This window comes from Saimiri boliviensis, chromosome 1 (assembly GCF_048565385.1).
Source record: "Saimiri boliviensis isolate mSaiBol1 chromosome 1, mSaiBol1.pri, whole genome shotgun sequence".
Lineage (NCBI taxonomy): Eukaryota > Metazoa > Chordata > Mammalia > Primates > Cebidae > Saimiri > Saimiri boliviensis.
The window spans coordinates 127,198,496-127,221,096 of record NC_133449.1 but is presented as its reverse complement, the minus strand read 5'-3'; the positions used below and the strand labels follow the sequence as shown (position 1 = coordinate 127,221,096).

Genomic DNA, 22,601 nt, shown 5'->3' with positions numbered 1-22,601 from the left:
TTGCTTTCTGAGAATGGCCTGCTCTGTAACTGAGTAACTTTCAATAAACAACGCTCTCACTGCACTCTGTAATTTGCCTTGAATTTCTTCTGGATAAGATCCAATAACCCTGTGCGACCCGCAGAGACCCTTCCCAAAGCAAATGAGAGCGAGGAGTTGTTAAGCCGAGTCCAGGTTTATTGGGATCTGCGGGGAACCCAGGCGGGAGGGGAGCTGAGCTGCACCCAGCAGCTGCCGGAGAGGGTTTTTATAGGGAGGCGGCCTGCTGGATGTGGGCCCCAGAGGCGGCCTGCTGGATGTGGGCCCCAGAGGCGACCTGCTGGATGTGGGCCCCAGAGGCAGCCTGCTGGATGTGGGTCCCGGATATGGGGGATGGGCTCTTTCTACCTAACACCCTCTCTTGGGGTCTGGATGGAGACTACTCTTCCAGCAACAATGTTTCCTGAATTCAGTGGTGGTTATACAGGTGTGTTCACGTTTTAATCATTCATTGAAATATACATGTACACTTGTGATTTCTGCACATTTCTGTATAACACTGTGCTTCAATTTTACAAATTTTAAGCTCACAACCCATTGGGAGAGATCTATATACAGAGAAATAACAATGGATCCGTTTGATAAACAAACGTAGAACTCAACTATCTTGCATTCTTGGAATAGCTGACTCAGGTGCCATGGGGGGCTGCCTGCATGCCAATTCCCTGCCCAATAACCTTTGGCAGGTTACCAAAGTGTGAGGACCTCGACTGTAAAATGGGAATAATAATACAACGACCTGAGATTGTTGCAAGGATTTAATATAACCAATGTAAAGTGGGCAGAAGTGCTCCGCAGGGACATAGCAGGTGCTCAATAAATGCCAAGACCAAAATACCACGAAACTGGAATTTTTATGAAGAAAAAGATCTTTTCTTCAGTGATCAGTGAGGAAATACTACAGCGCCGTTCGCGGTGGCTGACGCCTGTAATCTCAACACTTTGGAAAGCCTAAGCGGGAGGATTGCTTAAGCTCAGGAGTTCGAGACTAGCCCGGGCAACATAGCGAGACCTCTTCTCTACAAAAAAAATAATAATAATAAAATTAATTAGCTAGCGTTGCGCGGTGGAAGTATGGTAGCCAATGAGGTTTATCCGATGCGCGATTATTGCTAATTGAAAACTTTTCCCAATACCCCACCGTGACGATTTGCAATGGAGTCGGCATTGGCAATTTTTGACAGTCTCTACGAAAACTATCTTCAGTTAAAAAAAATGAAAAATAAAAATAAAAATTAGCTGAGGGCAGTGGTGCGCGCCTATGGTCCCAGCTACTCGGGAAGCTGATGCGGGAGGTTCGCTCGAGTCCAAGGATTCCCGCCTGGGCGACAGAGCAAGACACCTTCTCTAGAAAAAAAGAGAAGGGTTTGACATATCGCTTTGGGTGAAATATCCAAGGTCGGCCTCCTTGGAGAGTGCGCTCTCACAAAGGAGCGTGGCCGGAGGTGCTGCGGCGCGGGAAAGGCGCCTTCCTGGACTGGTGAATTTGCAGCTCCACCGACTACCGCCGCAACCGCGAATCAGCCCAGTTCAGCTCCACTTTCTGCCGCCGCCCTCCCCTTTAAAACGGAGCCATGACATCATCCCCAACGCTGCGCAGCCTACCTTGGCAACGCCCTGACCACTTTTTCGGGGCGACCTCAATTGGCTGGCCAGCCTCCGGAGGCTCCGCCCCTTCGCTCAGTCAGCCCCGGACGCCCGCTGTCAATCGGGCCAGGTGGGAGCGGTGATTGGCCCCGTGCCCCGCCCTCCAGAAAGCCCCGCCGGGCTTGCGCAGGCTGCACGTTTGGGAGGGAGGGGAGCGGCGCCGCGTCTGGAGTCGCAGCCGTCCGGGTCCTCCAGCCCGCCCGCCAGCCCTCCGGTCCATCCTGCAGCCAGCCTGCTGGGCGGGCCGGCGCGGCCTGGCCATGGAGTCCTACGACATCATCGCCAACCAGCCCGTGGTCATCGACAACGTGAGGCCCGGCAGCCAGGGGGAGGGGGCGCCCGCGGCAGCGCAGGGAGGGACCCCCTCCGCCCGCCTTGGCGCGGCCGTCGCCCCCGCTGGGCCGCTCGCTTCGCTCCCGGGGCGTGCGCTCTCTTGGCCCTGCAGGGCCGGCCTTCGGGCGAGCCCCTTCCCCGACCCCTTCCCAAGCCGGGCGGGGAAGTTCGGGAAAGCTTGAGTGACAGCCGGGCGGCCGGCCGGGAACGCGCCTCGGACCCTTCTCAGTTGAGAGTGCTGTCGCTGGGCAGGTTTCGACCCCAGTTCCTTTCCCAGTCCTTCGGCCCTGACTCTGGCTACCTGACAGAGGGGGTGACATTTGTCTTTTACACACTGCTGGCTTCATCTTTGGGGCTACACCCCGAGGCAACAAATTCACGATACTGTTACCCACACGTCCACTACCATCTGGTTGCCTTTTGGCTACTTTGACTTTCTCCTTAAATACTCCCTCTGCTGAGCAAACACCACACCAGCAGGGCAGTAGAGAGTACATGGCCACTCTTGCCAGTATCAGCAAGCAATTTGGGTGCTCGTTTGGAAGCCTCAGGGGAAGGATGTCAGGCTTCCTGCGGCTTTGTGCTTCAGCAGTGGGGCTCGGCTTGCTTTCAGCTGACGTAGGAAGATTTCTGGCCTCCGAGCTCTGACATAAGGAGAAGATAAGGGCTGGGATCTTTGGGTCTGCCCCTAGCTGGATATCTATGTCTGGTGTGCAGGCCTTGGAGTTTTTGGTAATGACTCACTTCTGCTCTTTCTGGGATCTGTCTCCCTCCCACATAACCCCGTTGTGTCTCTGAATGGCTGTTTTGGAGTACCCATGTGGGTTCCCTGAATCACAACAGGCGATATTTAATAAGGAGGCTAATACAGAGTTTGGGGACCAGCAGGACGCTGCTAGAAGGAGCAGGCTTCTTCCTTTCTTGATGTGCAAATAACTCATATAGGCTAATTAACAGGCTTATGAGTTCAGAAGGGTACCGTTGGCCCCAGAGAATTCCAGCCCTCCTCTGTAACTTGGAGATGTTTATTTCTGCTGCAGACTCAGAGAGTTTCGATGAAGAGTGGTGGGGCTCAGTTGAGAAGCTGATCCCTTCGCTGGGTGGGAGGTTTCTAATTGCCACGTTCTTTTGGATATCCTGAAGTCCAGCTTCCAGGTGGGGGCAGCGATAGAACCAAGTTCTCCCAGCAGTCTCTGGGGAAGCCACTTGAGGGAAGCTGCCAGTCATCCCATGCACCCATTGGTCTTCTCCAGCAGGCCCTGTAGGTGGTCCATGTTCCATGCCTCCTGGGTTCTTGGGAGAGAGGGAAGCGTTGAAAATAATAATAATAATAAACACAGAGGGGTTTCTTCTAGCTTTGAGAGTAGCATGTGCTGTGGAATCCTCCTGCCGGAGCCAGCCCTTAGATGTACAGAGGAAGGTGTCCTTCACAGTTTCTCCATCTCTGTATTGGCATTCTGGGCTAGCTCATTGTTGGTAGTGCAGGCTGGCCTGTACATTGTAGGATGTGCAGCAGCAGCCCTGGCCTCTGCCCATAAAATGCCAACAGCATCCCCCACTCTGTGGACCTTCTCCCCAGCTGCCAGACATTGTCAAGTTTTGCCAGGGAAGGATGCAAAATTACTCCCAGTCTTGAACCATTGGTGTACTTGTAAATGATCCTGGCAGGGTCCCTGGCTTCCTCCCTGGCCTGCCTTGGCGGAGCAGCCAGATCTCTCCATTGCAGGACACAGGCTTCATCTGGTGGTGCATGTTGGGGTGCTAAACTTTGTTTTTCCTTGCAGGGTTCAGGGGTGATCAAAGCTGGCTTTGCAGGAGACCAGATTCCCAAATACTGTTTCCCAAACTAGTAAGTGTGGCTCAGGCAGCAGCCCCAGCCCTTTTGTTTACTTTCTGTGAGAACATTGGCCTTCTGTCACAGCACTCTTTGAAGACAATTTTTGCCCTGACCTGTATGGAAAACACCAAATTTGTGAGGTTGGCGCTATTAGGAGAGCTCTGAAAGAACAACACAAGCATTCTAGGGTTCCCTTTTGTCTTTGGAGTCTCTCATTTTGGTCTTATTGAGCCAGCAAGGAGGAAGAGCAACCAGCATTTCCCTGGGGATGAGGTGTGTTCGCAGCAGCAAGAATAAAGGGAGATACCTCCAAGGGGAGCCCTAAACTCAGAGTAGGAAGAGTGAGGAGTTAGATGCACAGCCACCCTTTCCTCCCCGGAAGTGTTTTCTACAGGGCTTGTTTTCAGACTCCAGAAAATGTCTTTTCCAGTTAAGGGGGGAACCCTTGCCCTGTATAGTACTGGTGAAGGTGGGAATAGGAGAGAAGTGCAAACCCAGAGAGCCTGGGGTGCCCCTTGTACCCGCTGTGAGCCCATTGGGAAGTTGCCCTTAGGAGCACCTCTTCCCAAATCTTGGAGGCTTTGCAATGAATGGCCTAAAGGCAGGGGGCAGCAGGGGATCCTAGGCCCCTGAGTGGCAGGCTAGCCCAAGCCTGGCCTGGTCTGGGACAGAGCCAGCGTCCCTGTTGAGCTTCAGTGTCTTTCTAACTGCGTGAGTACTTAGAGGTTCCTTTGCCTTTAGTGATAGCACATCAGATCCTACAGTTTCCAAGAACTAAATCTCTGATCCAGAAGCCCTGGCAGTGGGAAGGGCAGCATTGACTGAGTGAGAGTGGGTGCATGAGGGAGCCCTGACCCAGCTTCCTGGGGCTGTCCTCCCTCAAGTCTGTAGACAGTGATGCAGCCCTGCCCTGCCGAAGTCAGGAGCATGGGCTGCATCACTGGCTGCAGGAGGCTGACCCTCTGCCAGGGCTGGGCCATGGAGGGCTGGGTTCTGGTGCTCAGACATGCAGCTCTCTCACCAACTGTGCCTCCTGACCCTGAGCTTCTTGTCCTGCCCAGGACCCCTCTCTAGCCCCAAACCCTATAGACCCCAGTTCAGTCTGCCCCACAGCCACATCCTGGTGCTCCAGAGGCCAAGTACCCTCTGGGTGGCTGGGGTTGGATTTCGGTTTTTCTGGACACAAGCTCCACCCTGCTCTCTGCCCACCTCGCTGGTGTTATCTGTCCTCACAGTGTCGGGCGGCCCAAGCACATGCGGGTGATGGCCGGAGCCTTGGAGGGGGACCTCTTCATTGGACCGAAAGCAGAGGTAACGCCTCGGAGCCTGCCTTTCCCTGCCTGTGGGATCCTCAGTTTCAGGGACATGCAGATGTGAGAGGCCTGTATTCTTGGGCCTCTGCTGGTGCCCTCCCTAGCACCTCCTCCGGGTTCCAGCTGGGAAGTGCTGTGCAGGGGCACCTCCCCTCTGAGATGGGGCAGTGGGTAGAGCTCACCGTGTCCTGTCTTTTAGAAGCTATTTGGAAGCTACGAAAGCAAGGACTGATTAAAAACTGTTGTACGAGTCAGAATCATATGCACTCGATGTCTGCTCTGTTGAAGGTCGTGGGGCCACCTTTTACACGGTAGCCGGGGTGGCCTGCCAAGGGGCCCCACTGCCCAGTCAGACCCTGAGGAGAGCATGAGTGGGTGTGGGGAGAACATCGAGCTGATCTTAGGCTAGTATGGTTTAGGCACCTGAGGAGCATTGTGTGAAGTGCTGGGGATGTGGGGCACGGTCCAGAGCCCAGAAAGGGGAGGCCTGAGCTAGAGGTGAAGAGATAGGGGTCTTGCAGATGTGGTCCATAGGAGCCAAGGTGGTGAGAGGAGCTAAGTGGTGCTTGGTGAGAAGGGGCATACCTGGGGGACAGTGAAGGGCAGGTGGAGGCAGCGTGTGTTGGTGCATGCAGGAGACGTGAGGACTGTCCAAAGGGCTGTGGGGAGAAGTACAGGTCAGGGGGCACAGGTGGCCCAGAAGGGGCCGTTTTGGATGGCTGCAAGGCACCGCTGCTGGCAGAGTGTGAGGAGAATGTGGGGGATGTGCCGGCAGTGAGAATGGGAAAAAAGAGGGCCTGTGGGTGGGAGTGGCACGAAGCCACCCTCTCTGATCGCTGCAGTTGAAGCTAGCTGGGCTCTGCAAGCCTAAGAAGCTGTTGGGCAGGTGATCTCGTGCTGAGTTCAGGATCCGCTGCAGAGCCTGGGACACTCAGGAAGCGAGGGTGGTTCTGGTTAGGGCAGGTTGGGGAGCTTCCAGGGGGGCGGAAAGCAGCCACTGATCAAGGGGCAGGTGCCACACCTCCCTTCCCACCCTGCCAGGAGCACCGGGGGCTGCTGACCATCCGCTACCCCATGGAGCACGGCGTGGTGCGAGACTGGAATGACATGGAGCGCATCTGGCAGTACGTCTACTCCAAGGACCAGCTGCAGACCTTCTCGGAGGAGGTGTGGCGGCCGCCCCTCCTGCACACTCCGCATTCTCCTAGCTGTGCCCCTGTCCTCTGCGTCCCTCCTGACCAGGCTCCCACATTTCCCCCCTGCATTTTGAGAAGGTCTGCTGCCTTTCCATGTGTGTCTGGGTGCACATGCATACCCAGTGGCTGCCAGGCAGAATCTTCCAGAGAGACCTATATCTCTGGAAGAGTAACTGCCAGCAGATAAAGGGATACTGCCCTCAGGAGGGGTAGGAGGCTGAGCCGCCTATGTTCCAGCAGGTGTGGCTCTCTGGAAAGAGCCTTCTAGGGCCTTGCAAGTTGCCTCCTGGCATACCTACAACTGTCCCATCCCTCGCAGCATCCTGTACTCCTCACGGAGGCCCCGCTCAACCCCAGTAAGAACCGGGAGAAGGCAGCGGAGGTGTTCTTTGAGACCTTCAATGTGCCAGCCCTGTTTATCTCCATGCAGGCTGTGCTTAGTCTGTGAGTAATCCCCAAGCCCTGGCTTCCCCGAGTCCCGTCCTCCCTGTGCTGTCCTCCTGCTTGCCGTGACCAGGATCTGACTTCCCTTGAAAAACAGCCCCTTGATGACTGTTCCTCTAGGAATTCCCTCAGGTCCTTTCTTCAGACTAGATAATGCAGATGTGCCAGGGCTCCTCCCCTGGGTGAGGAGGTCCCCGTGCCTCAGTGGCTGAGGTGAGGGGATGCTGACCTGGTGACAGGTACGCAACGGGACGCACGACAGGAGTGGTTCTAGATTCGGGGGACGGGGTCACTCATGCCGTGCCTATCTATGAGGGCTTTGCCATGCCACACTCCATCATGCGGGTGGACATTGCCGGCCGTGACGTTTCCCGCTTCCTCCGACTGCTGCTGCGCAAGGAAGGGGTTGACTTCCACACCTCAGCAGAGTTTGAGGTTGTCCGGACCATCAAAGAGGTGATGAGGGGCAGGAGAGCGTGGATACCACCTGGGATGGGGAAAGGGTGGCACCAAGGCACAGGTGTCCTAGGTGCAGCTTTCTGAGGACTGTGTCCCTGCCCCTGCAGCGAGCCTGCTACCTTTCCATCAACCCACAGAAGGACGAGGCTCTGGAGACGGAGAAGGTGCAGTACACCTTGCCAGACGGCAGCACACTCGACGTAAGTGACTGGGGCTGGCACTGCAGCAGCAGCCGATGCCCAGCCTAGGGGAAGGGGTGGCGTGCTTCTCCAGGAAGCCTCTCTGCCTCAGCCTTGTACACTAAAGGTTGGGCCTGCGAGATTCCGGGCCCCCGAGCTGCTGTTCCAGCCGGACCTTGTAGGGGATGAGAGCGAGGGGCTCCACGAGGTGCTGGCCTTCGCCATCCACAAGTCTGACATGGACCTGCGCCGGACACTGTTCGCCAACATTGTGCTTTCAGGTGGCTCAACTCTTTTCAAAGGTACTGTGGCATAGGAGTTGGCAGTGGTAAGGTGAGGCTGAGAGCTCGGGACCCTCAGAGAGTGCACCCCTGCCCAGAGCCATTTTCTATTGGCTTTATCCTGGACACTCCTTTGGTGGTGTTCAGTGAACTTTTTTTTTTTTTAACATACCAAGATTTAAAATTAAATTCTGTTTACTCTGTGAATAGAGGAGTTTACACAGCTCTGAAGTGCATTGTGAGTGTTGAGCAAGAAGCACACGCAGCTTCATCTCAGCTGCCTGTGAGGACGCAGGGGCCGCAAGCAGCCATGGGGCCAGATCATTCTTTTGTTTTTTGAGACAGAGTCTCGCTCTGTCACCCAGGCTGGAGTTCAGTGGCCCAATCTCGGCTCACTGCAACCTCCATCCTCCGGGTTCAACTGATTCTTCTGCTTCAGCCTCCCGAGTAGCTGGGATTACAGGCGTGCGCCACTATGCCCAGCTAGTTTTTGTATTTTTAGTAGAGACGGGGTTTTACCATCTTGGCCAGGCTGGTATCAAACTGCTGACCTCATTGGGGCTGGATCATTTCTCAGCCCTGTCCTTCATCTTGGGAAGAGCTGCTGAGAGAGGGCCAGCAGCAGCTGGGGCCCTGAAGGTCAGGTGTGGGAAGCTAGCAGTGAGGAGGCTGGGTGCAGACACCAGGCTTAGCCAGCCTTGTGTTCACAGGCTTCGGAGACCGATTACTCAGTGAAGTGAAGAAGCTTGCCCCAAAGGACGTCAAAATCAAGGTAAGGTTACAGAGATACCCCCTGGAGCGCTAGGGCACTGGCAGCCTTGGGGAAGTGGAGATGGGAAAGAGGTGGGGAGTGGGGAGGGGAAGGGGTTGGGGGTGGATGTCGCCTCCACACCTGCTCTCTGGCTCAGGTCCACCCAGCCCTACTCCTTCCAGTGCCGCTGCTGCCACTCCCCAGCTGATGCCTTTGCTGTCAGGTCTCAGGCCCTGGGGAAGGTGACCCCAAGGCCGGGAGGGTGGCTTCTGGGTGGGGACCCACAGTTATGTGGCCACTTCCTCCCTCTAGATCTCGGCCCCGCAGGAACGGCTGTACTCCACATGGATTGGGTGAGGCGGGGCTCAAGGGAGGGCTCTGGGAGGAGACCACTTTACTCTGGACACTCTTCCCGGGGTTGGCCCTGGCCTGGTGGAGGTTGGTGGATTTCCCTTCCAAATTAGGGAAATGGAACTCTGAGCGCCAGGAAAGGTGGCTGGCTCTCCGACAGGTCCACAGCAATGCTTACCCTCCATCCCCACAGCGGCTCCATTCTGGCCTCACTGGACACTTTTAAGAAGATGTGGGTGTCCAAAAAGGAATATGAAGAGGATGGCTCCCGTGCCATTCATCGCAAAACCTTCTAGTGCCCAAGGACAGTGGGCATATTGGGAGACGGGGAGGGAGGGGAGTCAGAGCCTTTGACCCTTTTTGGTCTGGGCTCATATACTAGGCTTAGGGTCCCCTGCATGCCCTGAACCCCTGGGCAGGTGGGCACAGCAGTGTCCCCCTGCAGCCTTCCAGCTTTGGGGACTGGGTTGGAGGGGGCAGCCAGCAGCTCCCTCTGGCGTGTCAGTGCATCCATTGCTACCTCCTGTTCATGACCCAATAGGACAGCTCAGCTGCTTTCACCCTCTGTTCTCCCATCTTCCTGGGTAGATGCCCTGGTGCAAGGCTGAGTACTGAGTGGTCTTCCATCCCCAACAAGTGGATGCAGCCCAGAGTCAGGCCCTGCAGAGCCAGGGCAGAGGACGCACGGTGCCCGGAGCTGCTGCGTGTTCCCCTTCAGAGCACTTCATCGACTTGCTTCTCCCTCTCCTTTACCCTTGGGCAGGAAAAGGTTAATGCTCGTCATTTATTAAGGGGAAGCCACTTAATAAGGAGTCAGACCTAAAAGGGGGTGAGGGACATTTTCTTCTCTCACCTCCCCAAAGAAAGAAGTTGTCACTTTTGCTGTGGCCAGGGGCCCACCTCCCTCTCTCAGATATGTACAATAATTTAACACAGTTGCCTGAAAAAAAAACTTTTGTAAATCATTATATTAACAATTATGGACAAGGCCCAGTGTGTGGTTCTGTTTTCTTGTGGCTCTTTGTGCTGTTGTTTGCTCTTCCATCCCTGGAGACTTTCAGAGAAAGGACTAGAGAGAACACAGCATGGCATTGGCTCTAGCTCAGCAGCGTGAGGGTTTCAGTGGTTGGCCAAGCAACGTGGCACGGGAGGCCTCACGAGGCCAGGCTCTCCCCTTGGAGCATAATTCCGTCTCCGGTTACCCCACTGCTGCAGTCCACCAGGGGAAGCAGAACCAGGCTGCCTTCTTTACCCCCAGGACCTTGGATGGGCGTTTGGGCACCTCTGCCCACACCATTTGGCCAGGGCTAAGGCTGGTGGACACTAGCAATGAGGAAGGCTCATCCGTTCAGACAAGTCAGGATCAGACAAGTCAGGATGGGGAAGGCAGGAAGAGACAAAGAGGCTGTGAGCTTAGCCAGGCCCTAGAGGAAGAGGCAGAAGAGTAAGGAGACAAAGGGTGAAAGGAGGAGTGAGGAATTACGGTTTGGAGAATGTCTGCTCTTAAGTGTTTAAGCACCTACAGCATGTCCAGGATAGTGCCGTGTGTTTGGAGCCAATGGTTGACAAGTTATATCCTTGCCCTAACAAACATACAGGTCAGGGGAGTAGGACAGATGGGCCGTTTTAATACAGAGTTGTGGGGGCCGAGGCGACAGGCATCTAGCCCAACAGGTGGGGCAGGCCAACTTGCAAGGGCCCAGAGGTTAGCCAGAGAGGGGGAAGGCATTCTATGCAGAGGTAAGAGTCCACAGAAGCACCTGCGTCCAGTGGGGCTGAAGAGAAAGGCATGGACCCATTGTCCAGTCAGCAGGGAAGGGTCAGTGGTCTCCTGTGGCCATCATGTGAGATGAACCAAAAAGGTGGGTTGAGCTGGCATGTGGAGGATTGTTAGCTGTGTTCTGGGGATGGGTGGCCAGCCATAGAAGGATGGTGACCAGGGCAGTGTGTTGTAGGCAGTTAAGATTTGTGGGGGCCAAAGGAGGGCCCAGAACTGAGGAGATGAGGTAGGAGTGGGGAAGAGTACTGAGGCCTGTCTGCAGAAGGCTTTTTGTGAGGCTTTGCGGTCACAGGGCAGTTAATGCTTGCACCAGCCCTCAAAGGAAATGCAGAATTTACACCAAGAACTGTGTTAGGGCACCCTCCAGAGGTCTTCCCATGGGGTTTTGTTCATGTCACCACTGGCTCCCTGCCTCCCAGGTTGGAGCCTTATCTCTCAACATCTTTCTCTTCTCTCTCTCTCCCATGCTGTCAATTACCAGGTCCTGTGTTTCCTCTGTGATACCTTTCCCACCAGTCCTTTCTTTTTCAGTGCAGCCACTGCCACCATAGCTTATGACCACAGCTTCATTCCCTGCCCACCCAATCTATTTGCTCCTGGAGCTAAAGCCCAGATAATCTTGGTTCTGGCACCTCCCACTCCAAAATGTCAAGTGTTACTCCACTGCCTGGTGATGTGAAACAATTGATATGATGCTGCTGAAATCATCTAAGTGTGTTTGACATGTTGTGTTTGACTCAGGCCCCTTGAGCTCTGTACCTTCCCTGTTTTAGGCTGACCCCTCATGTCCTTTGCCTGCTAGCCTCCAGGCAAGCTGTTCTCTCCATGGGAATGACCTTTTCTTGTGCATGTCAAAATCTTATCCTTTAAGGCAAAGTGCCATCCTCTGTACCCCCTCTTCTGGCAGGTTAAAAGTGTTTAGACTCTGCCAGCTTCTCACTGTTGGAAAAAGCTACAGATGAGGAAGGTAGCACAGCTGGAATGAAGCCTGTGTTGGATTGAAGTTGTAGGTAATATGAACTCATGGTTTTAATATTCATACAGATAGATACTGAAACACATCTTTTTGTGAGAGCCAGCATTAGAACACAGACATACATTTCCTTCTGCTGGGAAGGTCTGGAAGCAGTGACACCACAGTAGCAATGAGCACACAGTGGCCAGATCTTGCTTTCTAAATACCATTATGGGAAAAAGTTATTCATTCTTTACTTGGCAATAGTTTAATACCATTAGGGTGAGACCTATGTTCTTCCTTGGTGAGGGGAAATGGGCTCCATTTTCTAAGCTAAGCTAAGATAGAAGCCACTTCCACCCAAGAGCAAAGGTTTGCTCTTCCTAGTAGGGGACATTACATTTCCCCTGGGACAATTCCCTGGAACAGAAAAAATAATAGATGAACTTGGGATATTCTATGGTATGATAACATAAGGAATGAAAAAAGGAGGGGTTTGTCTAACGGACACAAGAACCAACTAAAAGGAGCATCCAATGCTCAAATCCATAACAGATGATAAGCCATGGCATAAAATTATGTGTGAGTCATACTCATGCAAATAAGGAAGGCAGTGCAGCTGGAATGAAGCCTGTGTTGGATTGGAGTTGAAGGTAGTATGAACTAATGGTTTTAATATACATGCAGATAGATACTGAAATAAACACATTTGCGTGTGAGAGCCAGCATTAGAATATATACATGCATTTCCTAGCCCTGAATAAATACATACGTGGGGGAGAAGGGACAGCTCTCCCTTAGGTAGAATTCCAATTGATGTCAAAGGAATTGTAGAAAAAGAAAGTCACCATTGAGCAAACACCACAGTAATCATTGTTGCAGGCAAGAATGGAGGAGACACAAATCAGTGGGTGAAAGTAAGGACATTCGCGTTGTCTCAAAGTATGCCTCTACAAGATGCTTATTAATTAGAAAAGGAGAAATAGTAACTTTATGTTGGAGAAACCTAATCAATACTATCTTAACCAAATAATCAAAGTATACATCTCAAATAATAAGTCATTGTCTTTTTTTTTTTTTTTTTTTTTTTTTTTTTTTTTAAGAGACAGGATCTCTGTTGCCAAGGCTGGAATGGAATGTGGTGGCATGATCACGGCTCACTGCAGCCTCCATCTGCTGGGCTTGAGGGATCCTCCAGCCTCAGCCTCCCAAGTTGCTGGGGCTACAGGCATGCACCACCACACCCTGCTAGTTCGTTTTGTTGTTGTTATTATTATTATTTTTTAATAGAGATGGGGGTCTCACAATGTTGCTTTGGCTAGTCTTGAACTCCTGGCCTCAAGTACACCACCTGCCTCAGCCTCCCAAAGCACTGGAATTACAGGCATGAGCTGAGTCCAGCCATAAGTCATTGTCTTTGTTGTTGTTGTTGTTGTTGTTTTTCCTGAGATGGAGTCTCTGTTGCCCAGGCTGGAGTGCAGTGGTGAGATCTCCTCTCATTGTAACCTCTGCCTCCCAGGTTCAAGCAATTCTGTCTCAGCCTCCCAAGTAGCTGGGATTATAGGCGCATACCACCACACCTGGCTAATTTTTGTATTTTTAGTAGAAATGGGGTTTCACCATGTTGGCCAGGCTGGTTCTTGAACTCCTAACCTTAAGTGATTTGCCTGACTCAGCTTCCCAAAATGCTGGGATTACAGGCGTGAGGATTACATTACAGGATTACACCATACCCAGTCATCAGTCATAGTCTCTTGATGATGCACTAAGAGGGGCCCGATTTTGCCTGTGGTATTCTTGCATCACTTCAATCTAACCAGGAGCCAGCAGCAGGCAAACCCAAACTGAGGGTGGTCTGCAAATGAATAGAGATGTCTTGTTCAAAAGTGGCAGGTCATAGGACAAGGAAAGACCAAGTGCAATGTGAGATCCTGGGGTTGGAAAAAGACCTTACCAAGAAAACCAGCAAAATTCCGATAAGGTCTGCTGGTTAGTCCATAGTACTGCATCAGTGTTAATTTTCTGGTTTCAATAATTATACTACGGTAATGCCAGACGTTAACATTCAGGAAAACTGAGTAAAGGGTAAACAGGAACTCTGTACTATTTTTTGTGATTTTTCTCTAAGTCTATAATTATTTTAAAATAGAAAATTGGGCTGGGTGTGGTGGTACATGCCTGTAATCCCAGTACTTCGGGAGGCCGAGGCAGCAGGATTGCTTGAGCTCAGGATTTTGAGGTTGCAGTAAGCTATGAACACACCACTGCATTCCAGCCTGGGTGATGGGAGACCCTGTTTCAAAAAAAATAAAAATTTAAAAGTTGGGGTGGGGAAAAGAGCTCAGGGTCTGGAGCTACGGTCTGGGTTCACAATCTTGCCACCAGAAACTGCTGTGTATTCCTGAGCTGTCCCCAGACTTCCCATCTCTATTATGGGGTGGTAATAATAGCACCTTCCTCATGGGTTTATTCACAGCCTGGAAGCTGAGCCTGGAACATTTTATTCCAGAAAATAAAAATAAATGCTCAAAGAATGATAGGGGCATGTCAAAGGACCACAGGAGCCAGCTTGAAGAGGTTCCCACTGACCAAATTTGCAACAAATTAAACATCAAAAAATAATGATAGCCATGGGTAATAATCCACTGAATAAGAAAGCATGAATCCATACTGTTAAATTAGTAAGTTGAAAGTTTGATGAGGAACAAGGTGTTAACATTTTTTTTTTTTAATGGAGTCTTGCTCTGTTGCCCAGGCTGGAGTGCATTGGTGTGATCTCAGCTCACTGCAGCTCCACCTCCTGGGTTTAAGCAATTCTCCTGCCTAGCCCCCCAAATAGAGCTGGGATTACAGGCACCCGCTACTATGCCCAGCTGATTTTTATATTTTTAGTAGAGATGGAGTTTCATCATGTTGACCAGGCTGGTCTTAAACTCCTGACCTCAAATGATCTGCCCACCTTGGCCTCCCAAAGTGCTGGGATTACAGGAATGAGCCACCTAACACCGCCAGTATTGACATTTCTAAGTATTGCCTTATAAGATACTTCATAATTAAAGAGCAACAAAACAGAAATAAAGAGCAACTTCACAGTGGAAGAGTTTGGCAGACATTAGCTTCCAAGTGACCGAAGTGAACCTCCTCAGCAGTGGACAAGTCGGCATCATGTGCCTCCCAGGAGGGTGCAGCATCCCTTGCCCACAATGCATAACCCGAATCCAGTGTGAGCAAACTCAAGTTTCTGATACAGTTCTCAAAATGTCAGGAGAGTAAAGGAAAGAAAGGAACTGTTCCCGAAGGAACTACTAAGGGCAACACATGATTCCAAGCTGGGTCCTTTTGCTATGGAAGACATTATTGGAACTTTAAGCAAAACTTGAATGAGTCTGAAGATTAGATGGTAGAAATATACAAATTGTACTTTCCTGATTTTGATGGTCATGTTGTGGGTATTAAGAGAATGCAAGAAATACACATGTGTGATGGGACATCAGATCAACTTACTTTCAATGGCCCTGGGAAAAAGTTCTTCATTGTATACTTGGAGAGTTTAATAAGTACAGTTAGAGTGAGGCCTATATTCTTGGTTAAGTGGAGATGGGATCCAATTTAAGCTAAGTGGCCAAAGGTTCAGATGGAGCCCACTTATACCCAAGAGCAAAAGTCCATACGGTTAGCCTAAAGCAGTTCTCAGCCGTGCTGGGAGGCACATGGGGAATGTGAAACTTCTGAAGCCTGGGTTCCACCGCAAGATACTGTTTTCTTGGTTTGAGACAGGGTCTTGCTTTGTCACCCAGGCTGGAGTGCAGTGGCGTGCTCATAGCTCTCTGAAGCCTCAACCTTCTGGGTTCAAGTGGTCCTCCCACCTCAGCCTCCCAAAGTGTTGGGGTTTACAGGCATGAGCTGCCATGCCTAGCCTATTTTTCTTTACAAGTAAATTAGTTAAAATTTTAAAAAGAGAGAAAAGCAAAGACTTGGAGATGAGGAAGGGAGAAAACAGACTGGATTAATGATATGGGACTCAAAAGTCCCCCTCAGCAGAGTTTTGAGTTGGAAGACATGGAAAGGGAAAGGCAAACCAGCCATACAGGACGGTTTAGTGACAGCACAGACTAGTCTTCAGGAAGGTTGGAGTGTAGGGGTTAGATTTCACAGGTGGTTATCTGAGAGCTCCCCTTCCCAGAGGAAAGGGCCTCAAATGGCAAATCAGTGCTTGGGCATTACCTGGAAACAGAGGTCATCAACAAGGATGAAAGCAATAGCTTTGACTGCACCTTCAAGTTGGGCAAGATGAGGGGAATGGGCTTTCCTTTGACACTCCTATCAGCTCCCACTGAAATACCCAGTTTCGACCAATTTTGTTAAGATAGTCACTGAAGCCACCTCTGACTAATCTCAACACAAAATGAAAAGGATTTCCATTTTGTAGATAAGAGGTTTTTGAGACTTTAACTTGTCCCAAGGTGTCACAGGCATAAAGTAGCCGAAGTAGGCTTTTTTGGCATTTCTCCCCTCCCTTACTCCCATGCGTATCTCTAAAGCATTAAAAAAAAAAAAAAAAAAATATATATATATATATATATATATATATAAATGAAAGTGTAAAAAATGTCTACATATCAAATATCCAGAGTTCAAATTCTTCTGAATTTTTACCCCCATCTAATTGTTTTCAAATCAGATCCAAACAAGGCCTGCTCACTGCTGTTATGGTATCTCACTTATCTGTTTCTCTACATGTTCTCCCTACCTTTTCCCCCTACTTCTTGCAATTTATTTGAAGAAACATGCTCAGTGATCTCTGAAATTGTTCCATAGTCTGAATTTTGCTGCTGGTATTCCCATGAATTCTTATTTTATACCTGGGACCCTCAAAACTTCAAAATCCCCAACACTCTCTTCACAAGACTACCCTGCCTCTATGATGATACTATGAAGACCTACCATCTGCTCGGCTCTTTACATATTAAGCACCTCACAAGGCATTTACCTTTTTTGTAGTTGTACCTGACCCCCAGAGAACATGTCCACAGGGATAGAGCCAAATGATAGAGCCAATATTGTAAGTCTGGTCAGCCTGACTCCACAGCCCGCCCCTTTCCCTCATACCAGGTGGTCCCATTCATTGCATTATGGGTTGTCAATCCATTCTTATTATTAATCTAAGCACTATACACTGGTCATCCACTTTCAGTAAGTGGATGGCAAGCTAGCATTAACAGATAGCTATTCCCAAAATAAGAATATTCCATGCCTACCAAAAATTACAGGAAAGAGATAAGACCAGCCGTCTATGGGAGAAGAAGCCAATGCAACGGCTAGTCTTTATTGGAAAGAAGAAGTTTTATAGCATATTTTGAGTAATTCAGTGCAGGCGCTCAGTGTGCCAGCTGGTGGGGCACCAGCTTGTAATAGGCTCCACAGCTAGGGCATCGCTGGGCCTCGCCTTTGTGCAACCAAAACCAGATGACGGTACTGTTGTCCTCTTCACCTAAAAGGGAAAAAAGGTGGTTGAGTCATTCGGTGTAGAAAGGGAGACTTTCAACATGAATTTATTTTCCTCAGACACCTCTGATACACAAGACAGACTATGGTCAAGAGATCAGTTCAAGCCCTCCTCCCATTATTCAGATGAAGAAATTGAGGCTCTGAGTCCACCTATAAGTAAAATGACCTTATATCAGGGTCACTGTAAATTCTTTTTTTTTTTTTTTTTCGTCTTGCCCTGTCACCCAGGCTGGAGTGCAGTGGTGCCATCTCTGCTCACTGCAACCTCCACCTCCCAGGCTCAAGTGATTCTCCTACCTCAGCCTCCCAAGTAGCTGGGATTACAGGTGTGCACCACCATGCCCGGCTAATTTTTTGTATTTTTAGTAGAGACGGGGTTTCACCATGTTAGCCGGGACGGTCTGGATCTCCTGACCTCATGATCTGCTTGCCTCGCCCTCCCAAAGTGCTGAGATTACAGGTGTGAGCCACAGCACCCAGCCAAGGCTCACTGTAAATTCTAACAATTCCCTTGCCCATGTAGAACACAAAGGAGGGTCCATTCTGGTATGTATCCCTACTGTCTAAAACGATGCCTGGCATAAAAGCAGTATAACAATGAATATTTGCTGGGTGGATACTCCTTCATGCCACACTTCCACTGAGCCAGTCTTTCCACTGTGCTGTGCTTCTTTCCACTAAGGATGGACTATCAGGAATAATGAGTCTTGAACAAGACCCGTAGAGAAACTCATTTACATATATTCACACACTAAAAGATCTGAAGCAGCTTATAGACTCCTGTATTGTAGGATATATATTAAGTGGATAAAGAAACAGAGGTGAGGTACTTACAGATACAGCCCACTATTCTCTTGTTGGTGACAGAAGGAACTAAATTAGGGTCTTCCTTAGTGCCTGAAGCTCCCTTTGGGGGCAGTATATTGTATGGGTCCTGAAAAAAAAAAAAACAAGAATTGAACCGTTATGCCAAATAAGCCCTACTTTCCAGAAGCTCAGGGTGTTCCTACAAGCCAAGTTCCCTGGATCAAATACTCCCAGGGAGGAGACTACTATGAACACATACAAGACCATAAGCTCCATGGAAGACACAGAAGGGAGTTTCTCACCAGTCCCTTTCTTGCAGCCAACATGATCTCCCTCTCCAACCCAGTCGCCTGCTCGTCATCAGTAGGCATACCACCTAAAGGAAGATACGTGAATTACGATGCTGACTGAAATGACTAATAGAAAAATTATGAACAGAAATGATCAACAAGAAAAATGGCACACTGAAACTTCTGCATACGTTTAAGTGGGCTCACAAGCTCCTAAAGGCTATTCATATCCATGCTCCCCAAAGAACCACCAAGTCATGATCCACACAAGCGGCAACATTTGGGCGAGCTTCGCTTCTTTTTTTTTTTTTTTGAGACGGAGTTTCGCTCTCCTTGCCCAGTCTGGAGTGCAATGGCACGCTGACGGCTCACTGGAACCTCTGCCTCCTGGGTTTAAGCGATTCTCCCGCCTCAGCCTCCTGAGTAGCTGGGATTACAAGAGCGCACCACCACGACCGGCAATTTTCTTTCTTTCTTTCTTTCTTTTTTTTTTTTTTTAAGGAGTTTCACTCTTGTTACCCAGGCTGGAGTGTAGTGCTACGATCTCGGCTCACTGCAACCTCTGCCTCCCGGGTTCAAGCAATTCTCCTGCCTCAGCCTCTTGAGTACCTGGGATTACAGGCGCCTGCCACCACGCCCGGCCAATTTTCGTATTTTTGGTAGAGACGGGATTTCCTATCATCTTGGCCAGGCTGGCCTCGATCTCCCGACCGCAGATGATCCGCCCGCCTCGGCCTCCCAAAGTGCCGGGATTACAGGCGTGAGCCACCACGCCCGGCCCAATTTTCGTATTTTTAATAGAGACGGGTTTTCACCGTGTTGGCCAGGCTTGTCTCAAACTCCTGATCTCAGGTGATCCGCCCGCCTCGGCCTCCCAAGGTGCTGGGGTTACAGGTGTGAGCGCCCGGCGTAGGAGTTTTTCCTTCTCCAACCACCGAGGCCAATTTGTCTACATTTGTCTAAAAGCAAGTCAGAACCCACTCGGCTTGAGGTTGGCGCAGGTTTAAAGGGCGGCCGGACCCCTCCCCATCCCGGTCGCAGTCCCCGCCCCTCCCAAGGTCACCCGGCACCTCCGTTTAGGATATTTCGCAGCGGAGTCAGTTCGGGGGGGCGGCAGGAGCAGCGGCCCGGAATTACAGGAAGATGCCTGCAGAGCCTGAGGCACTCCGGACCAGAAACGGTCACTGGGACCTCGAGCAGCTGCCCGGCACGCCCCGCTTTGCCGCCCTGGGACCACTCCGGGAGGGCACTACTCTGGTCCCTGGCACGCCTGGGGAGCCGAGTACCTCGAGAGGCCATGGAGCGCACCACGGCCGGACCGCGAGCCCTCAAGGCCTGCGCGGCCAGCGCTCCAGCTCCGCGAAGTAACCTTGAAGCCATCGCGTCCGCGACAAGCAGCAGCACTTCCGGGAACAGGCTGCAGAGTCAGGCGAGACTTCCGGGGGCGGGCTTCTTTCTCCTCCTGGTCGGCTTTTCGCTTCTTCCCCGCCCTCGGGCCCGCCCACTCCCGCCCCTGTGGCGGAGGCGGAAACTGCGCATGCCCCACTCTGCTCCTCCCTGCACCGCACAGTAGCTGAGGAGCGGGTTTGCTCTTTAGTGACGCTGGGAGGCGAGCAAGTTGTTTTGGTTCCTGGAGCTCAGCGGTTAAATCACATTGGAGTTCCTGTGTATCTGGCCTGGTAGTCGTGTTCAGCAAACGTGGAGGCTACTGATGGAAGTCATTAAGTCCCCGCCTGTCAAGAGACTTACTGGACCCCAAATGATTTGAATTTGGAAGTGGGCTCCTAAAGATCTCTGCGTTCCTTGCTAGGCTGGTTAGTGGGTTCTCCCGGCAGGGCGTGAGCCGTCGCGAGCGTGTCGCGTTGGACGGCACCTACCTGCAGTCCTGTCCCAGTTTTCTGTTAGAGTTGTACTGTGGGGGTGTAGGCGCCGGGGTCCCTGCCGGGTCCCGGCCTAGGGAGGACAGTTCGGGGGCAGGACCTCTCCCAGGACCAAGAACCTGGTGATGTGAAGAGAAAGTGGCCACTCTTCGAGGCTGCTAGGGGAGGAGGAGTAAAAAGGGGAGTTGATAATGGGAATTGGAGTCAGATCCTGCCGTGACTGGAATTCCCTGTTTGAAACGGAAAACATCTTCCGTCCGTAGCTTCCCGTTGCCCTGCAGGCAAAGATGTGCAAATTTATTATGGTGAGCTTTAGTCAGTGTCGCCCTGTGGCAGGCTAGGTGCTTGCGGTATCAGAGTTTCCCTACCAGATAGAAAAATCGCTGTAGAGTGGAATTAGCTCATCATTGAATTTTCAATGCCTTGCAGAGGTCTGGTATACAGTAGGATCCAGTAATTTTAGTGAATTTACTACTTGGATAGACTATACAAAACCAGTTTATAGGGCTTCTCCTGGCCCAGTGAGGTCAATTGGAAGCAAACTGGGTAGAGTTGAAGGCTCAGATGCTCCCACTTGTCTTCTGCAGGCTATGATATTTTCAAAAGGACGTGGTGGAGCATTGCCTCCCAGGAGCCCGTCTGTTCTTCATGGGTGCCCCCTCCACCAATTAAAAAAAAACAAACACCTGTATTCTGATACAAAAACCACCTTTAAAGGCCAAGATTTCCTTTAAAGGTGGTTTTTACTTTGAATGGCTTCACTGTTACTCTCTCCTCCCTCACCTCCACTGCAACGCCTCCAAGTTGAATCTAGGGAAAAAATTCTGAGCAATGTTCCCCAAGGACCTATAGTTAATTTGCAACTGTGTTTAGGTGTTGCAAAAAGCATTGGTCTGGAAAGTAGCCCCACCAGCCAGTTCAGCCAGTCGCTTTTTCTCCTTTGGGCCACCATTTCTACATCAGTAAAACTCGTTCAACTAGGTTAGTATTTCCCAAGTGTGTTATTCCATGACATCCAAGTCTCAAGATATGATCTTAAGAAAAAGGGCTTGGTGGCTTGGTCAAGACAGGGAAGTCCTGCATTTCATGACTACCCTTTTGGAGCTGCATGAGCATAATCAAAGCTCTGATTAGGCTTGCAGCAAAGACCTCTTGTTTAATTTACCTGCAGTTTAAGCCAGAGTTTCCCTGTCTTTTTTTTTTTTTTTTTTTTTTTTTTGAGACGGAGTTTCGCTCTTGTTACCCAGGCTGGAGTGCAATGGCGCGATCTCGGCTCACCGCAACCTCCGCCTCCTGGGCTCAGGCAATTCTCCTGCCTCAGCCTCCTGAGTAGCTGGGATTATAGGCACGCGCCACCACGCCCAGCTAATTTTTTGTATTTTTAGTAGAGACGGGGTTTCACCATGTTGACCAGGATGGTCTTGATCTCTCGACCTCGTGATCCACCCGCCTCGGCCTCCCAAAGTGCTGGGATTACAGGCTTGAGCCACCGCGCCCGGCTTCCCTGTCTTAATTGACCACAAAACCCTTTCCTGAGGAACACCTACTAACTTGCCCCTCAGCAAACCAGTGAGAGATTCAGCTCTGATGTGTTATGATTCCCAGCTGCCTGACCAGAAATGGTTTACTCCAGGCTGTAAGATGGAAACTGACTTTAGGCTTGTTTCTCACTCTCATTGTGGATTTGCCTAATAGCAGGAAATTTTTGCAGGCCTTTGTCTAACTCAGGAAAACCTCAGCCTCACTCTGGGATTATTTAGACTGTGTGAGTGAGCTCCAAGGTCAGGGCCAGGCTCCCCAGATGTCCCTACGCATCCCCTGCTGCTTCCAGCTTCCACCACTCTCCACTCACACCCCGTCCCTCAAGTCTCCTTGAGAAACAGTTTGGCTTGGGGAACGAACGGTCAGCCACCTCCGCTCCATCATTGTTTTTGCCAGCACAATAAACTTACTGAGTATTCTTTTATAGGCTAATTTTTAGTTGTCAAAATAACTATACATGGTAGGTCAAACAGCGCAGATATGTAAGGAAAAAGCTAGCAGTTTGGTGCTTATCCTTTTTTTCGTTCCCTATACCAGGTTTTCTCAACCTCAGCACAACTGACATCTTGGGTTGATAATTATTTGCAGGGAGGTTGTGCATTGTAGGATTTAACCCTATGTCATTAGCACTTCCCTGACATGATAACCAAAAACATCTTCAGCCATTGCGACATGCCCCCTGAATTTGCGAAATCCCCATTGAGTATCACTGCATATATGAATATAAAATATAAAAACATACAACTACTATACAAATTATTAGTAAGTTGCTTCCTTCATTAAAAATATTTTGTAGCCGGGCACGGTGGCTCAAGCCTGTAATCCCAGCACTTTGGGAGGCCGAGGCAGGTGGATCACGAGGTCGAGAGATCGAGACCATCCTGGTCGACATGGTGAAACCCCGTCTCTACTAAAAATACAAAAATTAGCCGGGCATGGTGGCGCGTGCCTGTAGTCCCAGCTACTCAGGAGGCTGAGGCAGGAGAATTGCCTGAACCCAGGAGGCGGA

General features: G+C 50.7%; 2 protein-coding genes and 1 non-coding gene across 3 annotated transcripts; 2 read left to right on the top strand and 1 right to left on the bottom strand.

The window, feature by feature from the left end:
- The first annotated feature begins 1,094 nt into the window (after window positions 1-1,094).
- On the top strand, window positions 1,095-1,234 carry LOC120361896 (U4 spliceosomal RNA). The gene has a single exon (XR_005577940.2). It is a non-coding gene; the product is annotated as a U4 spliceosomal RNA (small nuclear RNA).
- A 555-nt stretch (window positions 1,235-1,789) lies between these two features.
- On the top strand, window positions 1,790-9,819 carry ACTR1B (actin related protein 1B). The gene is made up of 11 exons (XM_003941285.4): window positions 1,790-1,994; window positions 3,804-3,868; window positions 5,092-5,167; window positions 6,211-6,336; window positions 6,685-6,809; window positions 7,049-7,265; window positions 7,376-7,468; window positions 7,575-7,749; window positions 8,439-8,500; window positions 8,792-8,832; window positions 9,024-9,819. The coding sequence occupies exons 1-11, from the start codon at window positions 1,947-1,949 to the stop codon at window positions 9,124-9,126; spliced, it is 1,131 nt and encodes a 376-aa protein (XP_003941334.1). The 5' UTR covers window positions 1,790-1,946; the 3' UTR covers window positions 9,127-9,819.
- A 7,038-nt stretch (window positions 9,820-16,857) lies between these two features.
- On the bottom strand, window positions 16,858-19,610 carry COX5B (cytochrome c oxidase subunit 5B). Its single transcript, XM_003941284.4, has 4 exons — window positions 19,457-19,610; window positions 18,183-18,256; window positions 17,908-18,007; window positions 16,858-17,056 (listed from the first exon to the last, which is right to left on the bottom strand). Exons 1-4 carry the CDS (start codon window positions 19,548-19,550, stop codon window positions 16,944-16,946), a joined length of 381 nt encoding a protein of 126 aa, XP_003941333.1. The 5' UTR covers window positions 19,551-19,610; the 3' UTR covers window positions 16,858-16,943.
- Between the last annotated feature and the right edge of the window lie 2,991 nt (window positions 19,611-22,601).